Source organism: Elephantulus edwardii, unplaced genomic scaffold (genome assembly GCF_000299155.1).
Source record: "Elephantulus edwardii isolate Elephantulus edwardi_28Jun2011 unplaced genomic scaffold, EleEdw1.0 scaffold00027, whole genome shotgun sequence".
NCBI classification, from domain to species: Eukaryota; Metazoa; Chordata; class Mammalia; order Macroscelidea; family Macroscelididae; genus Elephantulus; species Elephantulus edwardii.
In genome coordinates this window covers 21,595,404-21,611,804 of record NW_006399777.1, presented here as the reverse complement: position 1 = coordinate 21,611,804, position 16,401 = coordinate 21,595,404, and the positions used below count along the sequence as shown (strand labels likewise).

General features: G+C 39.2%; 1 protein-coding gene across 1 annotated transcript in view; it reads left to right on the top strand.

The window, feature by feature from the left end:
- PIK3CB (phosphatidylinositol-4,5-bisphosphate 3-kinase, catalytic subunit beta) overlaps positions 1 to 16,401 on the top strand; it is a 79,306-nt gene that overhangs the window by 4,673 nt on the left and 58,232 nt on the right. Inside the window, exons 3-6 of the mRNA XM_006883392.1 lie at positions 4,296 to 4,519; positions 13,171 to 13,350; positions 15,061 to 15,231; positions 16,209 to 16,286. Coding sequence (XP_006883454.1) covers positions 4,296 to 4,519; positions 13,171 to 13,350; positions 15,061 to 15,231; positions 16,209 to 16,286 — 653 coding nt within the window. The remainder of the gene's footprint in view (positions 1 to 4,295; positions 4,520 to 13,170; positions 13,351 to 15,060; positions 15,232 to 16,208; positions 16,287 to 16,401) is intronic.

The window sequence follows — 16,401 nt, the reverse complement described above, 5'->3', positions numbered from 1 at the left end:
TATTTTTATTTTATTTTATTATTTTTGTATGCGTGTACCGTCAAATCAGATCTGACTGGTACAGGAGGAGATTGCCCCTCCTTCCCCGGCAGAGCATCAAATTTTTTTTTTTAATTTTATTATTTTTGTGTGAGTGTACCATCAAATCAGATCTGACTGGTACAGGAGGAGATTGCCCCTCCTTCCCCGCAGAGCATCTGGTGGATTCGAACCGTTCACCTCTGGGATTGTAGTTGCAGCTTCTTGCCACTAGGCCACCAGAGCTCCCCTGAAAGGAATTCTTATGGCAATGTGACATCCACACAATATACAAAGAGTTATGCTTTACATGTCTTTTTCTTTTCCAGTAATCAGGGGATTGATTTTTACCCATGATTTACATTTGTTTTTCAAAACTGCTGGGTTTTTGTAGACTATAAAAGGAAAAAGCTGTTTTCTTTACCCCTGACAGTTTGATAAGTAAGCCCTTTTCTCAGAGATCCATCTCAGTTAATGAATGGTCACCATAGTATGAAGGGTGGAAGGTCAGGACAGGAGAGGAAGACCCTGGGTACGATGGATTGACACAGTGCTGTGGTAGTGGGCTCAGGTATGTTGGAGACAGGTTGGCTCAGAATAGGGCAGGACTCAGAGCCATTGTTCACAGGGTAACTGTGAGTTGTTAATATATCCTTTATAAACATCAGTTTAAAATCTAGTATAAATGAGCCCTGGTGACCTAGTTAAAGAGTTTTGCTGCCAACCCTGAGATAACCCCAGAAAACCCACTGGAGGGGCAGCTTTGACTTGGTTCGTGCTAGACAGCACTGAATTTTTTAATAGTGTGAACAAAGTTTATGCCCAGATTTCCATGCCACCCAAGATTTTACACTGATTGGTATTATTCTTGTAAATAACCCCTAATATTGATAAATTTTGCTCCTTAAGTCAAAGTATGCTTATGAGGAAGTTGTTCTTGTAGCTCACCAAAATATATTGTGTCCCCATTACTCATGGAAAACTGATTCCAGGGGAGAAATGGCGAATAATGAAATCAAGAATGTGGAAGAGTCTTGTCTTATTATAGGACTCTTGGGAGTCTCAGGTGCTAATGAGATATGAATATTCTAAATTAGACAGGACACTAACTTGAATTAGTAACTATAAGAGATGCCTAAGGAAGAGACTTTGAAGTTTAAATGCAAAGATCCTTGCATGTGGTTGCCTTCCTGTATTGATTAAATGCCCCCGCTAACAAGATACTGTATTACCATCTTCAAGATGTTATTTGCTGATTATTATGACCTGTAGTAACTCATGCTAGCTAATGAGTCACTGGTAGACCAAACCATGAGAGAGGTTCAGCCTAAGGGTTAGCAGTGCAGCCCCCATGGATTACACCACCAGCGTTCCTCACCCCAATAGAGTGTATTAGCATAGAAATTTGTTGACACTCTGATACTATAGAATGTTGGATCACTTCAGAGAGCAGGCTAGTTTACTTTTGTCAATAATTATTTTGCCCCATTAAACAACTTCATCATTATATATCAAACAGATTTTTCTTACACAGACACACTTCACAGATAGATCAGATTTAGTTGTAGTAAAGAAAATACTGTAATAAGGCGAGCTGTGCACATTTTTTTGCTTCCTCGGTGCACAGAAACATTATGTTAGAACTATATCATAGTCTGTTCTTGGTGCTGGGAATGGGGCTTGTGTGTGTGTCCTGCCACCCCATTGTTTTGTTCCCATGCATGTAAATTATGTCTACACTTACGTTAGTCTGTTAGAAGGCATCTTGTTGGTGCAGTAGATTAAGCATTGGAAGAACTCACTCTGGCAAGAAGCTGCACTGCAATACCAGAGGTACACGGTTGAAATCCACCAGGTGCTCTACTGGAGAAGGAGGGACAATCTCCTCCTGTACCAGTCAGATCTCATTTGATGGTACACACAAAAAATAATAACATAATTAAAAAAACAACAACTCATTCATCCCTTCTCAAGCTGAAGAACCGAAAAACAAATTCAAGCCTCGAGTTGCAATACTGAAGTATTGGGCAGAATCTTGAATGATATAGGAAGTGTCAAAAGAAAATGGAAGGATTATAGAAAAGCTGCACAGAAAAGGATTGGCTGATAACAGTGCTATTTCAGGAAGTAGCTATGATTAAGAAGCCGGGTTGATGAAGAAAGAAGTTTAAACTGTACTGAAGACATTGGCAAAACATAAAAGCCTAGGAACTGAGGGGATACCAGTTGGCATGTTTCAACAGATGCAGCTCTGGATTTGCTCACTGGTTTGTGTTCAGAAATTTGGAAGACAACTAGCGGACCAACTGACTGGAAGGGATTGTCAACAAATAACTGGGGGAAATGGAGAGGCATTGAAAGAAAGGAAGACCCGCAACAAGATGCATTAACTAAGTGATGTATTATCACTGGGCCCAAGTGTATCAGAGATTATATTTATTCCCATTCCCAAAAAAGGTGATCAAACAGCATGTGCAAATTACTGAGCAATATCATACGCAAGTAAAACCTCGCTGAAGATGATTTTCCAAAAATGGCTAGAATTGTACATCAACGAAACTGCCAGAGAGTCAAGCTAGATTCAGAAGAGGTCGGAGGAGGAGGAATAGCATTACTGATGTCAGATGGATCTTGGTTTAAAGCAGTGAATACCAGAAAGATGTTGATTTGCATTTTACTCACTATGCAAAGGCATTTGACTCTGCAGAAGAGATTGAGATTATTAGCAAGTTCAGCTTGCTCGGCTCCCCAGTCAACACTCTTGGCACTAGCAACCAAAAAATAAAAAAAATAATTTCTCTGGGGAAAGCTGCTGTCAGGGACCTCTCAAAAAGCAGTGATGTCAGTCTAGAGATTAAGGTATGCCTGATTAAGGCAGTGGTTTTTACATTTACTTGCTGTGCATCAGAGAGCTGAACAGTAACCAAAGATGACAGAAGAAGAAGAATTGATGCCTTTGAGGTTTGGTGCTGGAGAAGAGTATTGAACATACATATTGACTGCCAAGAGAACGAACAGATTTATACTGAAGAGGGTGAAACTAGGCTGCTCCTTGTAGCAAGGATTTTGAAACCCCATCTCACATATTTTGGGCATGTAGTAAAGAGGGACCAGTCCATGGAGAAGGATATCATGCTTGGAAGGGTGGAGGGACAGTGCAGGAGAAAAAGAACCCGTGAGAGGAAATGACACAGTCACTGATATAACGGGAGTAGGTGTATCAGAGACAGTGAGATTGGCTTAAGATCGAGTTCAGAGCATCGTATGTAGGATCACTGTTAGTTGCAGGCAAGTCAGTGGTCCATAACAACAACAGATATATGGGTCATAGCTCAGTGGCATCTAACAACAACAAGAACATGTATTCATGGTTTTAGATTTATGGATTTATTTAGAGAATAACCGTAGGTTTATGAGAAAGTTGCTCTCCATCGTTGTCTTTATGGTATTTTTTTGCTAGATGCTATTCAGTTTACTCTGACACCTAGCAACCCTTTGGTAAAACCAGCCCCAAATGCCAAAACCCAAACCCACTGCCACTGAGTCCGAGCTGACCTGTTCTGAACGTCTAGGGCAGAGCAGAACAGCCCCAGGGGTACCATGGTGGTCATCCCTATGGAAGCAGGTTACCTCCTGGTTCTCCTGGGAAACTGCTGGGATGTATAGACCACTGACCTTTCGGTGAGCAGCTAAAGACTTAACCCCTGCACCACCAGATACCTTCAACATTAAACATACTAGAAAAAAAATGTATGGTATGAATTTCTTATGAATTAATTGGTCTACTATAAGTGGAGTTAATAACAGAAAACTAGATTACTATAAAGTTTAAGTTTACCAAGTTTTAGGATACTTGAGTAATTGGTTTCTTCTAATATACTTGATGTTTTCAGATTCATAACTTTTTCTACAGGTTTTAAATTTGACTTACTTGATCTGGAAAGAAAAATTTGTAGATACTTTCTTTGTGGTTTTTAAAGTATGTATTATGAATTTTGAAAGTTAACTCTATAAACTAGTAATCAAACTACTTTTTTTTCAGAGGTTTCACATTTGTGCTGTAAAAAAAAAATCCACAAAAAATTTCCCTAATTATATGTTTATCTTTTAAATGTGGGGTTATCGTTTTGACCTTTTGCAGTATTTTTTTCTGCATGGTTTTCCTTGCTTCAGAAAGGCCCACATCTGAAATAGCTCTTGTTGAATGTGTTTATTTTATTTTCTCTTTTACAATTATTAACTACTCAGAATGATGCTTAACAAAAATGTGTGTTTAGGTCTGCATGAATTCGATGCTTTGAAAGATCCTGAAGTGAACGAATTCAGAAGAAAAATGCGCAAATTCAGCGAGGAGAAGATTGAGTCGCTTATAGGCTTGTCGTGGATGGACTGGCTGAAGCACACGTACCCCCCAGAGCATGAACCGTCCCTGCTGGAGAATCTGGAGGATAAACTGTACGGAGGAAAGCTCATTGTGGCTGTTCATTTTGAAAACTGCCAGGTAATATTGTAGTGTTCTAAGAAATACTTGGTAGTTAAACCAAGATTTACACATGAATGCTGTTCCAGTCTTGGAAAAGATTTCCCTAGTAACTACTTTACAAAGAATGTTTTTGTTTACTGATAACAGTAAATCCAGGTTTATGTATGACAGTCTTCAGTGTCACTAGCGTACATCCTTTGCATGCGTGTTATTTTTTCATGCAGTGTCGCGGTGTGCTGAATCAGTCAGCAAGCGTGCATGTTTTACTAGTCTTTACTTTTAAAGGGCTATGTTTATGTATAATTTTTACATATTTTTAAATTTATACATGATATTTCATGTTTAACGATTTAAAAAAAAATTCTACGAAGAATATGGAGCAACTCATAGGTTGTTAGCCAAGCCTGTGTACTCTCTGGTTCTATATAGAATAAGTATGTTCTCTCTTGTCCTATAAAGAAAAATCTCTCTAACTCCTGGTCCAGATGATATTTTTTATTCTAAAAGTATTTTTTTTCCTCATCTCATTTTCATTTCTCTATAAAATGAAACTTGAGTTTTATGGCTTCTTTTTTCCACATTCTCTTACTTGTATTTTGAAAATATATGCACTAAATACTGGTATAGAGTTGGCCAATATAATAGAGTATATATACTATTAATCATTATCTGAATGTTTACAGTTATACCTAGTAGGCTATGCTGCTGTCTTTGTATCAGGCATATTTAATCATCATGCAGAGTCTAGATAGAAATTAGGATGTTGTCATTTGTTAATGTGCTGTCGAGCCGCCTGTGACTCATAGAGACCCTATGTGCAACAGCCCTAAACCCTGCTCTATCATGTGCCAACCCATTGTCTCTGACACACCCACCCCCATTACCCCAGTGATTGAATCAGTCCATCTCATTGAGGGTCTTCCCCTCCTGCGCTGTTCCTCCACCCTCCCAAGCATGATGTCCCTCACCAAAGACTGGTCCCGCCTTGCATCATGTCCAAATTATGTCAGATGGAACTTCAGAATCCTTGCCTCCAAGGGGCAGCCTGGCTTCACCCTCTCCAGGTCAAACTTGTTCTCTTAGTAGTCCATAATATATTCAACAACCTTCTCTAACACCACAGCCCAAAGGCATCAATTCTCCTTCTGTCATCCCCAGTCATTGTCCATCTCTCTGACGCATAGCAAGTGGTTACTAAGAACATGGCCTGTATCAAGCACACCTTAATCTCCAGACTAATATCGTTGTTCTTCAGTACTTTGGAGAGGTCTCTGACAGCAGACTTTCCCAGTGCAATTAATCTTTTAATTTCCTGGCTGCTGGTACCAAGAGTGTTGATGTAGAGTCAAGCAAACTGAAGCTGTTAACAATCTCAATCTCTTCATCACCTATCATGATGCTGCCAATCAGCCCAGTGGTGAGAATCTGTTTTCTTGATAATGAGCTTCAGTCCATATTGAAGGCTGCAGTCCTTGACCTTCTACAGCAAGTGCTTCAGGTCCTCCTCAGTTTAAGCAAGCAGGGTTGTGTCATCTGCATAATGCAGATTATTAATGAGTCTCCTCCAGTCTTGATGCCACACTTCTCCTCATAGAGCCCAGCCTCCTGGATGATCTGTTCTGCATGTACATTGAAGAGATAGGGAGATAGGACACATCCTTAACACACACCCTTCACAATTTTGAACCATGCAGTGTTTCCCTGCTCCATTCTCAAAAATCTTTCATTTTATTCTTATTATGAATTGTTACAACAGCAATAACAACAACTAGCATGAGAGTAGCTTTCATTATCAATCACTTACAGTTCATTGTCAATCACAGTATATGAAGAAGCAAACCAAGTATTGTGCATATGCAGCCTCTCCTCAATTATCAACATGATTAATCTCCAAAACCCAAGTTGTCATACAAAAATAGAACTTATATGAAAGTGGAGTTGATTCCATCAGATCACAACACAATGGAAATGACCATATCATTACTTAACCTGCCAGATTTTATCATTATGTAACAGCCAAACCACTGAGAATACTAATAGCTCAGTCAAGGAGTTACATAACCTCAAATGTCATGGCTAGTGGTTCTCTTGCCTCACACTTTCATTCATTGATGTTAGAGAGAACCCATTAATGCACTGAATGATTAGATGGTAGATTTTTTTTTTCATTATGTGGTCTATTAAAAATGGCAAATAACAAGGAAATCAGCAAGGGAGGAGTAGTGGTATGGCTGTAGTGTTGTTATCTCAGTTTTACAGATTAAGAAACTTAATGAGATAAAGCCTTGGAGGTTTGTGCTAGAACTTAATGCTGGTCAGTATAAGAACCTGGAATTTATCCGATTCTGCCATCTTTCACACAGCATGTAATGTAGTAAATATAAGTATTAGAACACAGGTGAAAAAAGATCCCACCTTCTGGCATTTACAAAGGAAGCTTATCAAGAGGAAAAAAAAACACCTTTTTACCTAATTAATTTATATAAAGTAGTGCTAGTATAAATTAAGAATTCTTGGTTTGCCAATTAATCCAGTGTTAGACTAATGTTCAATTTAAGTCAAGATTTTGGTAGCATAAAATGTCAGGATTAAATTTAAAATTATGTCAAGGGAATTTCTCAAAGAGAGAAATAACTGGGATAATGAAGGGTTGGTGTGTCAGAAACAGTGAGATTGGCTCAAGATAGAGAAGGGTTTAGAGCTGTTGTACATAGGATCCCTAGAGTCTCAGGCAACTTGATAGCATTTAACAGCAACAGCATTCACCATTAAAATAAATGTGAAACATTTTGAACATAAAGAAGGGATGAAAAGTGGAACTGTTAATAGATTCCAAGGGAGTTCTGGTGGCCTAGTGGTAAGGAATTCTGCTGGCAACCAAAAAGTACATGGTTCAAATCCACCAGTGGCTGTGTGGCAGTAAGTTAGACAGTCTCCTGTATCAGGATAGGGTGATAGGGACACCTATGGGTTGGTTCAGACAACAACAACAACTGGATTCCAGTCACTCATGGAAATTAAAGGGGAAAGGAGTTTAGAGAACTAGTCAGACACTTTGTATATCATGAGGATTCTGAGCTGCTGTTCCAGTATGTCTAGTGCTAAGGTGAATGTTCTACATGCTGAAACAGTGCTTTTCAGTTTGAGCAAACACATGTTTAAACCTGTGATTAAAAGTTTAACAAGGCAGCTCTCTCCCAACCAGTCACAGAAGAGGAGACAGGTATACAGACTGGCCATTAACACCTTTTGATATGTGATGGGTGCACTCTTGGGACCTTGCCACTTTTCTGGGCCTTTTCCCTGAGCACAGTATTCCAGGCAGCACTCCTGAGACTTTGCTTACACCTGGAGTGAACTACCCCCTCCTGTCAAGCTACAGGACAGGTCAGAGAAGCAGGCCCACCACAGCTGGGCAGAGGAGAGACTCCAGCTCTCCCCTCAGTCCCCCGAAGGACAGCCATATGAGAAGCTTGCTGCAGGAATCAGGGACAGAACCACCAGTAGATGACCGGAAGGAAGACTGTCACTGGGAAGCTAAATTGGGAGCAACGCTTAAATCCTGCATCTTAACAGTAGAATCAGAAAGATAAGAAACTGTCAACCTGTGCAGACACAACAGAAGCTGCCTCACTAATAACCAAGAAGAACATCCCATAATGTCCAGGAAGCAGCAGGTAAGTTCTCTGAAAAAGCAAAACAAGCCTTCTTTTGAATAAGAAGACCAGATTGCAGACCTAAGGACATGGAGACTGAAAAAAATGCATGGAGTTACATGAATTGCTACTGAAGAAGTAACAACATGGAAAAGAGAATTGACACTATATAAATAAAGAGGTACAAGAATTTCCTTTGCTGGACTATCTTTTCTTTCTTCCACATCCCAGATACTCACCTATCATCTTTCTACCTAGGCTTCTCTTTATGAGGCTAAATATTTCTCTAGAATTTAAACAACAATTTGTAAAACTTATTCCTAGAATTTAAACAAAAGTTTATGGATTTAGGAATTGTAAAATTGTTAATAGAAAATTTTGAGAATCACGTAGTTTATAGCTTTTTATGTAGGCAAGTTAAGGTATATTTTTTTAAACCAAAATAACAATTTATTAGTAGCACTGTTTTAAAACTAGAACATTTTACTAATATACGAAAGAGAAATAACAGAATTTCCAAATAAAGTAGAGGTGACAGCTTGTTCTGGGCCCAGCCCTGGTTCGGTAAATTCCCTCCTCTTTGTAAGCGATGTCGTTAGTTACTGGGCAGTCCTTGTCTGTCAGTGGAGGCTTGCCTGTTGACATGATGCTGAACAGATTTCAGTGGGGCATGTAGACTAAGACGGATTAGGAAGAAAGGACTAGTAATCTTCTGAAAGTCGGCCAGTGAGAACTCTGACTCGTGGGGAGCAATCAACAGCTGATCACAGGCAGCATTGTCATCTTTTGTGCCTCCTTCCCTCTCATGTGCATCAAATTCTCATTTTAACTTGTCATCATCAGCTACTGAAATTGGCCATAGTCCATGGTAAGCAGCATGACAAAGCACTAAACTCAAAACACGAGATGAAACAGAGCAAGGTGCTTAATCCCCTGACCCGGGCTCGTTGTTGTCCAGTCAGTTCTGTTTCTACAGGACAGTGTTGAATTGCTGCCCAGGATTCCCAAGGCTGTGAATCTTCTGAAATCACACTGCTGCGTCTTTCTCGATTGGAGTCGCTGGTGGTTTGAACTGTCTGACTTTTTTTTTATTCAGCAGCCAAGTATTTAATCACTGCAACCCTGGACTTCTTAGCAAAGGGCCCATGTGGGAAGATGGGACGATTGTTTTCCATTCTGTCTGGGATTAATAAAGGGGGAAGTGAGAAAACAATTTCTGTGGAAAAAAATCCGAAGTTTTATGATGTCACATAGTCATATCAGCTAACTATAAGAACCACAATAGTGATAATCTTAGACTTAACATGGCTCAGTTTTTCTACTACCCAGGCTTATGATCTGCTGGTAAGATCACAGCTGCATTTTCTTTTTCTTTTTTTTTTTTTAGCTCCTAGAATCAGAGGTTGTAAAAGGTATTGATAAACCTGAGCACATTTAAAAACATTCAAACAAAAAGGCCTCCTTTCTACTTCAACAACATAACAACTCAGAAACTCAACTCACTGCCATTAAGTCAGAACCAGTTGATAGCTCACCCTTAATTGGGTTTTCCACTGGAGGTCTTATCTATAGGGATTTGCACTTCTAAGCAAAAGGCCACATGGCTCTGGTGGTTCCAAACCACAGCAGCTCCAAGAGGAAAAGATGGTCATTCTCCTGAGTAATTATCAGCTTCAGAAATGTAATCTTTCTATGAGCCTGTCCTGACTTAATGGCCGTGAGAGAGAGAGAGTCAGCAGCATAAGAGATTTGTATAATGCACAAACAGTTCCAGTAGTCCCCACGGGAGGTAGGTGATGGGAGGAGGTAGGAAATACATTTTTTATGCACTCTGACAAACATATTAGAAGCAAGGCAGACATGAGAAAAAGAATGAAGTACACACAGTGAAGCTATCCAGAGTTATTCTTTTACTGTATTGGCATTTTCTGAAGGACCAGAGTTTTCATGGCGGAGTTACTATCTATGGATGCTAAACAAAAGTGTCTGTCTACTTCTGTTGAAGCATTGTCTTTGCTGGGCAGTTTCTAGTCTATAACTCTTGACATATTGAACCGTTCGGTACAGATAGTCATACAAAATTAGAAATCTTGTAAAAAACTCAATATTTCATTGTTGTTGATGTTGTTATGTGCTTTTGAGTTAACTGCAGCTTGTAGTGACCCTATGTACAACAGCCCTAAACCCTGCTCTACCTGTGCCAATCTTATTGTCTCTGACACACCTACTCCAATTACCGCAGTCACTGAATCAATCCATCTCGAGGGTCTTCCACTCTTGTGCTATCCCTTTACCCTCCCAAGCATGACGTCCCTCTCCAAGGACTGATCCATCCTTGCAGCATGTCCAGTATGTCAGACAAAGCCTCAAAATCTTTACGTCCAAGGAGCAGCTTGATCTCACCCTCTCCAGGACAAACCTGTTTGTTCTCCTTAGCACTCCATGGTATATTCAATACTCTTCCTCCAGCACCACAGTTCAAAGACATCAATTCTTCTGTAGTCCAGCTTTCTGATATATAGCAAGTAATTGCAAAGACTATGCCTGGATCAGACACATCTTAAGTCTCCAGATTGACATTGTTGTTGTTTGGAGAGCCACTTTGGAAAGGTCTCTGACAGCAAACTTTCCCAATACAATTTCCTGGCTGCTGGTACCAAGAATGTTGACTGTGGAGCCAAGCAATCTAAAGCTGTTAATAATCTCAATCTCTTCATCCTCTATCATGATGTTGCCAGTTGGCCCAGTGGTGAGAATCTGTTTTCTTGATGTTGAGCATCACTCCATATATAACACTGTAGTTCTTGACCTTCTGCAGCAAGCACTACAGGTCCTCCTCAGTTTCATCAAGCAGGGTTATATCATCTGAGTAATGCAGACTGTTGATGAGTCACCTCCAATCCTGATGCCACATTTCTCCTCAGAGTCCGGTCACCCGGTTATTCTGTCTGCATATAGATATAAATAAAAAGAATAATATTTAATCAACTCATAGAAATAAATATTAGGGAATTGCTCGAAGTACTAGACAAACCAGTCAATCTGAATTCTGGCAGAATTATTCCAGTTAACAGCTGAAATGTAGAAAATGAATATGGATGATGATGACGACACAGTAGCTTTTTCAGAAGAGTTTGAAGATGGTACAGGGTAAGACAGGATTCAGGTCTGTTGTTCATAGGATCGCTGTGAGCTATATCCAACTTGATAGCACCTAACAATAACTGTAAGGGATAAAAATAGCCACTTGGGGAGAGTTGTAAAGCCTTCAGTACGACTGTTTCATTTTATTGTATAAATATGTTTAAATATATATGCGTGTACGCAAACACACATAGGGAACTTTGGTGGCCTAGTGGTAAGAAGCTGCATTGCAGTCCCATAGGTGCATGATTCAAATCCACCAGCAGCTCCACAGGAGAAAGATGGGCAGTCTCCTCCCACGTGATTAACTGTCCCTGAACACCCACTAGAGAATCAGCTATGGGTTGTTTCCAACTTGACCTTATGCAACAACAACAATATCCATTTACTAATTTTTGCTTACCTCTCCTTCCATTCCCATCCAACAGTGGTTCTTTTGTGTGCAAACCTTTTTCTTTTTCTTTTTATAATAGTATCTTATATAACGGTAAAGATTCCATAATGGTTTCCCATTGTGGACAGTGTTTGGTGGAGCTCCCAGTTGTAAAAATAGGTTTGGAAGCAGGAGTGGCATTCACTTCCTAAACCACATGCTTCTGGAAACTATGAACTTGGAGAAACAATCGCTATGTAAAGGCTTTAGATCTTTTGTTCATAGAGTCTCTATGAGTTGACCTTGACTGGATGGCAAACAACAACAACAATCATATATCATAGTTGTCCTTTTGTGCCTGACTGCCTTGACTCAGCATAGTGTCCTCTAGATGTAGCCCTGTTGTTATGCAGTGTTTATTCAGTTCTTTATTGCTTTTCAGTGTTGTGTGCTACTCCTTTGTAGGAAAGTACCCGAGTTTCTTTATCCATCTGTGTTGACGGACACTTTGCTTGGTCCCTTCTCTTTAGTAAATAATGCTGCAGTGAACATGGGTTGACATATGTCTGCTTTTTTTGTAGCTTTTGTTTCTTTAGGGTATATATGTAGGAGTGGGATTGCTGGGTCAAATAGTATTTCCGTTTTTCCACTTTTTAAGGAAGTGCCAAACTGTTTTCTATCCATAGTGGTTGCACCATTTTACATTTCCCCCAGCAGTTTATGAGAGTTCTAATCTCTTCACACCCTTGCCAGCATTTGATGTTGTTCTCTTTTTGAACTTTTCTGTTATTGAAAAGCTACAGATTTCTTTGGTAACATTTTTAAAAGAAACTATTTTCTGGAAAATGTAGGTGATATAGTACTTAATGGTAAAATATTAGCAACTTTTAGTTCTTTTTGTTTCTGGAAGCTATGGCAATATAGGGAGTTCTGATGTTAAGGAATTGCACTGCCAACCAAAAGGTACAAGGTTCAGATCCACCAACTGCTCTGCAGGAAAAGATCAGCAATCTCCTTCTGTGCAATTGACTGCTTCTGGATACCTGCTGGAGGGTTAGCTATGGGTCAGTTCTGACTCAGTGGTTCTATACTGTAAGACGATTTGCAGATTAATCAGAAATGTTAACTTTTATGGGAACACATTATATTTGGATATAGAAACATTTATTGGAATATAAAATATAATGGATATAAAGATATGAAAACAAGCAGAATAAATAATGTGTACAGTATAAATTGTTGAGTACCGTTGAGTTGGAACTGACCCGTAGCTGACCCTCCAGCAGGTTTTCAGAAGCAGTTAATCTAATGGGAGAAGATGGCTCATCTTTCTCCCACAGAGTAGCTGGTGGATTCGAACTGCTTACCTTTTGGACTGCAGTACAGCCTCTTACCCTTGACCACCAGAGCTCCTTCAAATGTAAATACTTAAAGAAAAAGATGTTTTGCAATAAAATTTAACTGCTGCGTTTTTTTCACATACTCCTCTCTTTAAGGATGTGTTTAGTTTTCAAGTATCTCCCAATATGAGCCCTATAAAAATCAATGAATTGGCAATCCAGAAGCGCCTGACTATTCGCGGGAAAGAAGATGAAGTTAATCCCTATGACTACGTATTGCAGATCAGTGGGAGAGTAGAGTATGTATTTGGTGATCATCCACTAATCCAGTTCCAGGTACGTATATCCACTGCCAGTTTACCAGAAGAGAAAGAGGGCATGGGAGAAGAGAGAGAATGAGAATCTGTGTGCATGTGTGCATTTATCATTTTTTATTTGTGATTGTAAAAATATATGCCCATAGTAGAACATTTGAACCTACAGAAAACTATCCAGAATGTAAAAATATGATAACCCCTCATGGGAGTAACCATTAATGTTTTGACATAGTTTTGTCACTTTTCTTGACACTTGTCTGGGATTTTTTTTGGCATTCACAATCATGTATGTATATTAATGCTTGAATTCTTGGTTTTTATTACAATATTGCAGTTTTTTATTCTAGCCTTATAAATTCTTTGTACCCATAATCTACTCTAACTGCCTACTGTTTCTTCATATAAACATAATGATTTAGCTATGAAACATTGTGAGGAAATTATAAAAGAAAAACTTCCTGATGAAATGATCACTCTTTAAATTGTATAAAAACGTAATTAAAGTTTATCAGGTAAATCAGGTTATACTACCAGTTTTTATTGTGAATTAGAAAACCTTTGCAGTGGCAATATTTATGTATGTGCTCTGTCCATCTTTTTGGCTGAGTTCCCTTTATGGGAAGAATATTGCAATTATTAAGTCTGATCATTGTCATATTCTGAATTGAATATAACATGTTGCATATGAGATATTGTTGAAAGGAACATGTTGGGTTCGCAGTCAGTCAGTTAGGACTATTTGGTAATGTCCTAACCACTAACTTTTTAAATTCACCCACAGAGTGTAATCCTGGCTTACTGGAAATAAAGCAGACATCAGAGTAGGATGGCCAGAGAGATAGTTGGTAATGGTAGACAGGAAGGCTGTGCCGTGACCATATTGGGACCACAGCAGAGTCGGAAAATGTGCCTCGGGTATTTTGTTTCCATATCATAAAGGATCTTATGCAGTGTTGACACACTTGGCCTGCCTCGGGTTCGATGGCCAGAATGTGGCTTTGACACTAGACAGAAGTGGATTTTAATTCTAGACTTACAGATTCTACATGTGTTATTGAATCCTTTGGAACTTCAGATTTATATTAAATGCGTGATAATTTCCATTGGAGGATGGGTAGCAAAGTTAACTCTAACGTCTGAGGAGCCCTGGCTGCATAGTGGGAGGGAGTTGCATGCTGTCCCAAAGGCAGGCAGCTTTAAGATGTCAGCTGGTCTGCCGAAGAAAGATGGGCCAGTCTCCTCATCCTCCTGTTCGCTTAACAGCCTCTGAAAACTAGATGGATGGAGAGCCGCCTGTGCGTTGGTTCTGACTTGATGGCACATACGAGCAGCCCTGTAAGATGTAGCTCAGCTTGGAGGCATCTTGGGCTTCAGTTTATGGTCACAATTTTGTGTGCTGTAAAGAAACCCAGTGGCACAATGGTTAAGTGCTTGGCAGCCACTCAAAATACTAGCAGTTAAATCCACCAGGCACCCCACAGCAGAAATTGTGGGAATCCGTTTTTATCAAGATTACAGCCTCAGAAATCCTGTTCATCAGTTCTGCTCTATCCTATAGATAGGATTGCTGTGGATTCACATTGACTCAGGGGTAGTAAGTTGTCGTTTTAGAGTCTTACATTGTTTTTAAAGTAAGATATTTATTCACCGTGATTTTAATACAGTTTTGTTCAATGTAATTTTGAATCTCTTTCTAAAAGTATGAATTCTCCCTTCTCTGATGCTGCAGTATGTCCAGAACTGTGTCATGAACAGGACCCTGCCCCATTTTACACTCGTGGAATGCTGCAAGATAAAGAAGATGTATGAGCAGGAAATGATTGCCATAGAAGCTGCCATAAATCGAAACTCTTCCAACCTCCCTCTTCCGTTACCACCAAAGAAAACAAGGATCATTTCTGTACGTTTCATAGGTGATCCTGTCACTTAACCCAAAGGCATGTGACTTTTGAATGCCTAAACTTCACACATTTTCTTTTCTCTCTTCTCCTACATATTTGCCATACATTTGTCACCATTTACTTTAAAATTCTCTTTCTAGCTACTCTCTTATTTCCATAGGTTCTGTAGAAATGTATGTATAGAATATGTTTCTGTTCTTTCAGAGACAAAAATGCCCCAAATTAGAGTTTTTGAGATTAAATTTTAAGTATAAGATTTCTGTGAGCAGTTTGAGATGTACTGGTAGAAAAGTCAGATGTACAAAATAGTTGATTTACTATTATTTCATATCTGTCTGGTTTAATCATAGTAATGTTTTTATTGTAATTTGCCTCTTTCATATTATTGAGTCCTTAAAGGTTAGAATTTCCAAAATGTAATCCCAGTTTTTTTCTAGAATGTAAGTTGTTGTTGTTGTTAAGTGCCATCGAGTTGCAGGCGACTCATAGCGACCCTATGAAGGAGAGTCCTCAACGCTTGGGTGCGTTTTATCCTCTCTCCAGGTTCATAGGGTTTCCAGAGACAAGCTGTTATGGAAGTGGATGCCACTCCTCCTTCCAAAGAATGTAATATATTGGAGGAAAACACGTTCTTTGTTTGTATTCTTTGGAACAGTTATATAATTCTCTCATCTTAACCAAGTCTATGTTTTACCATTCCTTGACAGCTCAGATACTATTCCTGTAGTCATTTAAACTCTTAGTGTGTCCGTTTCTGCACTTTATTGTGATACCTTTTAGCACGACTGGACCGCTGTTTGTATCCCATGAAAACGAAGTGCCAGTGGGGAGGAAACTGAATTCAATATATGTGATTTTCCGTTGTTGCTTCACAACATTTTTGTTGTTGTTGCTGCTGTTGAAAGACATGAAACCTGATAATTGTGATGCTAGTAGATTCATTTCTATCAGTAATACGCTCTGTGTTCTTTTACAGCATGTTTGGGAAAATAACCACCCTTTCCAAATTGTCTTGGTTAAGGGAAGTAAGCTTAACACAGAAGAAACTGTAAAAGTGAGTATTTGCACTTTTTTTTATTTTAATGAAAGTTTGCAGAGACTTTGGATTTCCATTCATTCATTGTTACTTTTCTCTCTGTCCACACCTCCCCTCCAATTCGCTTTTGTTT